Source organism: Zerene cesonia, chromosome 3 (genome assembly GCF_012273895.1).
Source record: "Zerene cesonia ecotype Mississippi chromosome 3, Zerene_cesonia_1.1, whole genome shotgun sequence".
In the NCBI taxonomy this organism is placed as follows: domain Eukaryota; kingdom Metazoa; phylum Arthropoda; class Insecta; order Lepidoptera; family Pieridae; genus Zerene; species Zerene cesonia.
In genome coordinates this window covers 2,452,748-2,460,016 of record NC_052104.1, presented here as the reverse complement: position 1 = coordinate 2,460,016, position 7,269 = coordinate 2,452,748, and the positions used below count along the sequence as shown (strand labels likewise).

Genomic DNA, 7,269 nt, shown 5'->3' with positions numbered 1-7,269 from the left:
ATAGCGAATATTTACCTCGTAACTAGTTTTAAATTTACTACGAAAATTTAATCGAATACGAAAAATCGTTTACGATGAGACAGAGTTAGCGGTATCTGTTAATCACTACACTACTATGTCCTTATCTCCCTATGTATTCTTAAATCTTTAAAACTACGCAACAGATTTTGACGAGTTTTTTTTAATAGATAGAGTGGTTCAAGAGGAAGGTTAATATGTATAATAACATCTATTAAACTACTTCGAATTAAACCCGTGCTGGCAAAAGATATATAAGTTTAAGACTAGCTAAAAGGCTTACAACTTTATGGCGTAACTAGCTGCGCCCCGCGGTTACATCCACGTAATTCGTCCGTATCCCGTAGGAATATCGAGATAAAACGTTGCCTTTATGTTATTCCAGTTGTCCAGCTGTCTACGTATCAAATTTCATTGCAATCGTTTCATTAGTTTTGGCGCACAACACAACAACAAACACACCCACACATCCTTACAAACTTTCGCATTTATAATATTAGTAGGATTAATATAGTATGACACAACTCGAAGAATCTAGCTACTATTCCTGCCATGAATTACGTTAAAAATAAACTTTCTCCTCATAAAAGTATATCAGTAACATTCTTATATTTAATTACAAAATTATTTTGAACGTTAACACAGTAATCACACATGAAGCCCATAAAACTTAATGATAACGGGTTATACCATCGTTAATGAGTTTACACTCACTGATTACTACATTTTATCAGAAAAAGCTGTGAATGATACGAAGAATGAAATATTTTTGATAATGCCTTGTAGCAATTATAATAATAGTATTGGTTACATCGATAAAAAAGTCCCTACCACATACAGATCAAATAATTTACAATTCTATTGTGTAAGTCAAAAATAACCTTTAAAATGTCTTAGAAAGCATATCTATAATATTTATTTACATTAAAAACAAGTAACTTAACCATACAAATAAATTATGAGTCACAGCACCTGATAATGGGATTCCGAGCGCGTCCAGAAAGCATTAACTAATGTCCCATACAAAATGATAACAATTCCCTTTTGTTAGTTCAACACTGCCTACCGAATGAATAATACGTTTTAAAACATAACTCATAGAATATTTACAGTTTTATCTTGGTACAGAACTAAAGATGGTGAAATATTTAGTTTTCTGTTTTGTGCTTGTTTTTGTCAATGTGGTGTTTGCTAGGATTGTGGATAAAAGGAAATGCCCCGAAGTCCGTGCTGTACCACATTTCGATTTGTCACAAGTAAGTGGTAGGTTAAAAAAGCACTCCTGCGCAAGTTTTGCGTATGAATACTTTTATTTAACTTTTTATGTTAATAAATGGCACGTTACATTAAATTAATCTCCTGTTTTTATGTTATGAGGACTCGGGCATTGAATAATTAATTTGAGTGTTTAAAAACTAAGCGGATAACTGGGTACGGTCTATGTTACACAATAAATAAATAGTTGAAATCAATAATTATTGACCAAACTCAATTTTCATTTTTCTTTTCTTTAAATTCTGTTCTGTCAACGTTACTCCATGTATAGAGGATGTTTGAAAATAAAAAAGGGAACTGAGTTTTGGTAAATTAATGAGTGTGGAAAAATAATGACATGTATTTTATTACAATATATCTAAGTATTAGTAGTTAGCGTGTGGAAGCATTGTGCTGCGTGGGCGCCGGACGTAAGTTCGATAACAGTTCATCACGCAAACGTAATATTAATTTCAATTGCTACGTAATTTGCATATAAAATACAGATTTCCTTCTTTTTTAAAGTCCAAAATATACATATAATTACACTGTGATAATATAAATAAATTTCAATATGCACTACTTTTTCAAAATAGGAGTGATATGAAGTGTTGAACATCTTATAATTGCGAATTCATTTCAAACAATTGTTGTGTAAAAAAAATATCTGTTACGCACCCATTAATTTTAGAAACAATTAAATTGTCACATTTCACTCTTATACTGAGTATACGTAAGACAACACCTATTATAATTCCTAAAGAAAATCGAATATTTTATTATATAATGTGTTAGGCGGGGTTGAAATATTCTAATTTTCAACTTTATTTAGTGATGATATCTTAATAGCTCTAACCTAAAAGTTCTAAAGGCTAAATTTGATCAACTGATAACCCGGTTTTATTAATGAGGTTTAAAACCAGAATCACATGTTATTGTAAAAAAGCAATAAAATATATTTTAGGCTAGCTTAAAAAAAAATACCGAAATATATTTTTTCATTTCATTTTTTTTCAATTTTTTCATTTAGTTTATTCCCAAATTTCCTAGGCTCATAAGTTTCTCAATTGCCAGGTAGAGCTAAAGAAATTTTCAATATTAACGTTCTGTTTTATCTAGCTGTATTTGAAACTATATGTACATTATAAAATGAGAAAATATCTCTTGGCTGATTTGCCTATTGGAGTAAAACTGAACGGCTGCTAAATGCTGCTAAAGAAATTTGAATATTTACTAATGATCGCCCACGTACTAGAAGAATGTTATGTTCCTGACAAAATATTCTTCAACCAGTGCTTGTGAAAGCTCTTGGTAATATCTATTACTAGTTTGCGCTCGTGGCGTTAAATTCGGAGTAGTTTAATAGATGTTGTTATACGTATAAACCTACCTCTTGAATAACTCTATCTATTAAAAAAAAAACATCAAAACGAGTTGCGCAGCTTCAAAGATTTAAGCATACATAGGTACACAGGGATAGGCAGAGAAAGCGACTTGTAGTGATGACAGGAAGAGAATTCGCCTACGAAGTTAAAAGTGCATGATACTTTAATGAAATTAACTTAAAAAAAATCGAGTTTCTAGCAGATTATTCTCTTAAAAAATGACAATTAATAAGAACTTGTAAAAGTTTACACGAATGAAAATTTTTGAGTTTGTGTTCAATTTAGATATTTAATACAAAATTAAAATTTTGGCTTCATTGATATACTCGTCTAATAATACAATATGTACTACACGAGTAAACGAATGTAAAAAATGTTAGAGCTCTAAGTCATATAAGCAGCTACGTGTTTTTTATAAACATAATCATATCTGTCTCTTAAATTTTTGGTAAAAATAAAATGTAAGTTTTCACTTCATTATTTACATTATTGCTTGAAATCAATCTCATAACAGTCATAATTATTTAATTAACTCCGATAATGAACGAATCGGGATGTGGATCAACCCACACTGACTTGTAAGAAAATTTCAGCTATGATAAGACTAAGAATAACTAAGTTTCAATCTTGTTTACCCCGCCTCGTCATTTCTGTCCATACAGCTCATTAAAGTGTGCCTTATCATGCGGACCGCGTATAATCTCATTGAGGGGTAAAATTGGGTTGCCGGGACAGGAATAACCTATGTAGGTCAATAGTAAAGGACAGATTGACACGGTTGCTGATGTCTCGACGTTTAGATGGAATAATAAGCAAGCTAACGGTTAAGATTTGCATATCTCACGAACTTGTTTCATTAATTTGTGTTTGATGATATTCGTTATATTGTGGTTCTCATTTTATTTTTATTTAGTTTGGTCAGGAAGAAACGTCAAAGAACGACAAAGTTTCACAATTCGTAGGTTGTGTTTTTTATAAATTAATATTTTGTTTCTCTTTACTTCCTAACTTTCGGATTATATTCGTAATTCGCTATGACGAGTATGTTTTGTGAGTTAACGGGTCAAGATATATCTATCTACTACTATATTAACTTCTCTTATATTCCAAGAAGAAAATCCCGTGTTTTTACGGTAACCATTCGTTGATACATTGAAATTGCGGAAACCAAAAATATGTATTTGAAAAAATATGTTGTGTCATTGTAAATATACTTAATCTTTCAATTAATAGATACATATCGAAAGCACATAAACTTCCCGAATCAGAAACTCGAAAGTATATATATTTATATGAGCTAAGTGTATAATAAAACTGAAAGTATAATAATAAATGATCACGTTTAAATGAATAGCTGCTAACCCGCGTGTATCCGAACGAATAATCTCTTGATAACATCTAATGTAATCATCCATAAAATAGAAAGTGAAACGGCTTACAGCTCCAGTTTAAGGATTAACGTAAGCTTTCTTAACGACTGTAATAACTATATCGTTGTATAATCTATGCTAATGGCTACATTGAGACGTCAACCAGCTAAACATACAACTATTGTTATGCTAAATCTTATTATGAATAAGCCTCCATTATTGTTTAAAAGGATAAGCCAAAAGAGAGATCGCTACTTGCATTAAATGTTCATTTTATTTGGATGGGAATAATGATATGTATTTGTCATTATTTAGCAGCATTTTATGGGGTATTATTTTATTCATTTCGATGAATAATTTATCTGGAACATTCGTAGATATCGACTTCCACTTACATAAAATTAATGAATTAGATATCCATTTGTATTTTATAACATCTAGAAATAACTATGTGCTAGGATGAAAAATGATATCATTATTAACTTGTGTTTATTCATTTATTGAAAATAGTGGTGAATCTGTACCTAATTGTTTGTTTTTCATCTCATTCTGTATTTTCAATTGTTCAGCCAACGAAGTAAATTTACTACGCCTAAAAGTAAATGAATAGCAAAATACCTTCAAAGCAAACAAGCTGATCATTTTATACAACTAATTTTACTTGTGATTTTATACATTCTTATACATGCAGGCCAATGACCATAGTTTTTATCCTTACTAGCTTTTTGCGCGCGTCTCCGCCTGCGTTGCAAAGGAATAGTTATCAATATATATGTATGGCTTCTACGCATCTACATTATAATATTTAATGAATTACTATCATCATCATCGTCATCATCATCAGCCCTTATATGTTCCCACTGCTGGGACACAGGCCTCAGTTCAGGCCATAATCCGCCACGCTGGCCAAGTGCGGGTTGGCAGATGTCACATATCGTCGAACTTTTGATTCTCGAACATGCCGGTTTCGTCACCATGTTTTCCTTCACCATTTTAAGCAGTGGTGACGTTATCTACATACGCAGATAAATTGAAAAATCTATTTATTTCGTATAATATGCAAGTTGTATATGCCTTGCATGACTGTATTTGTTTTTTACAGCTGTTAGGCGATTGGTTCGTAGTGGAATATTATGCGAGCGCCGAGGAAGCATTGTCCTACAGTTGTATGCGCGCTGTTTTTAACATGGAAGACCATGTTCAAGCTGAAGGTAATATGAAATTAGAGAAAAGAATCTCTATATCCTATATCCAGTATATGTTATTTCTTGTATAATTAACAGAATGCTTCTTTATCTTCTATTGTATTATTCTAAATTTTATTTAATAAAAAATTGGGTAGTCCAATCAAAATATTTTTGTTATATTTTTAATATTATGGTGTTGCCTTTTATTATCTTTCATAAAGTAGCTTATAAAGATTGTCTTAATAATATTCACTATCTTGACCAAATTTCGGCCACTGACGAATAAGAAACACATTGAACTCTTTTTCCATCATTCCAATATTCTGGTGGAATGGGAATAGAGAAATAGTAGACGCTGGCACAAGGAATTAGTTTGTTTTTACAAAATATTCGTCTCTGTCCTATTATTCAATTTATCTCTGTTAGAAGAAACGTGTCCATACCTACAACACAGAGGCATTATGTGATATTTTTCAACCACCCTCCATGTATCAAATATAAAAATGTATTATTAAATACTACATAATATAACTGCCATCGCATATATTAAATTCGCAATATAAGCAATTCCTATTAACAATAATGGCTCTTTTCAGATGGTACCATAGAATGGACTCCCGGCGTCACAATGAACTTTACCTACCGCTTCGCAGACGACCCCATCGGCGAGAACCTGTATGGGAATATCACTTGGCGGATAGACCTGAATGAGCCCGCACACTGGACGCACTCAGAACTGACGTGTAAGCTTTGATATGTAGCTCTCACTAGAGGAAGCTCTATTCATTTGAGATTATTCGTTTCTGTTTGAAAGCCTAAATGATTTTTGAATAGCTTGAAGATTGTGCATATTACTGAAAAAAAGATAGGAAAGATAATGAGCAAAGCGTAATTGATATCCTACTAATATTATAAATGCGAAAGTTTGTAAGGATGTGCGTGTGTTTGTTGCACTTTCATGCAAAAACTACTGAACCAATTGCAATGAAATTTGGTACAATAAATGAAAGTCTATATATATAATTATTTGTATCTTCATTTTCGATAAAATAGGGATTTATTCAAATGTTTTTTTTTATAGGATAGTAGCTTTTGATATATATAACATACATCATATACTTATAATATATCACTGCTCAATTATAAATCTTTCAAATCTTTTAATTAATTAATTATTAAATTATTTACATTTGTTGCAAAAAAATCAAACATTCTAAGCACTTTTACACACATGATTACAGACGACGGTATTTACAACACATACGTGTTGGACACAGAGTACAAAACCTGGGCACTCCTGTTGCATTGCGCCGAGCAGAGGGAGGGCGCGAGGTACTTGACGGCGTTCGTCCTTTCCAGAACCACTGGGCTGCCTAAAAACGTCATGGCGTACTTACGGGATAAACTGCCAAGGTATTAGAAATTATGAAAAAGAATTTTAAAGAGTTTCTGTGACATGGCGTAGGATGGATACAGATAAGATTTCGTTATCTTTATACAAGCGGGGTAGGATTAATATAATAGAATATTGAACGGATGCAATTATGCATCTTATATATACAATATCAATATATTATAAGCCTTCCTCTTAAATCACTCTATCCATTTAAAATCCGCAATAAATTCTCTTGCGCAGCTTAAAAAGCTAAGTATACATACACACGTATATAAAGCTGGACAGTTTGTTTTTTTCACTGCGTTTATCTAAGGAACCGATTCCAAAAAGTCGGTGTGCCGCAAGGTAAATATAATATTGTTTTCTCGTGTTTCTAGCTATTTTATGGTGTCTTGGTAGCATAGAATTACATTTTTGTTGTCAGTGGTGTTTTTGCCAAAATAAGTTAGGTAGGTAGATACTAGTTAAATCATATTCTAATCTATTTACAAAATCTTATTCTTCTATATTTATATTTTTTTGTGGCGTTGCGTAAAACCTAAGTCTTACATCCCTTACTACGTACATATGCGAATAAAGAATTATTATTATTATTATTATGTTTCTCATCTCCATAATACTCGGGTACCCCCAGAAGGAAGGCACCCGGTCTTTTGGAA

General features: G+C 31.9%; 1 protein-coding gene across 1 annotated transcript in view; it reads left to right on the top strand.

Annotated features, from left to right (window-relative positions):
* The first annotated feature begins 1,056 nt into the window (after positions 1-1,056).
* LOC119836897 overlaps positions 1,057-7,269 on the top strand; it is a 7,934-nt gene continuing 1,721 nt past the window's right edge. Inside the window, exons 1-4 of the mRNA XM_038362351.1 lie at positions 1,057-1,274; positions 5,130-5,238; positions 5,811-5,957; positions 6,456-6,627. Coding sequence (XP_038218279.1) covers positions 1,155-1,274; positions 5,130-5,238; positions 5,811-5,957; positions 6,456-6,627 — 548 coding nt within the window. The 5' untranslated portion in view covers positions 1,057-1,154. The remainder of the gene's footprint in view (positions 1,275-5,129; positions 5,239-5,810; positions 5,958-6,455; positions 6,628-7,269) is intronic.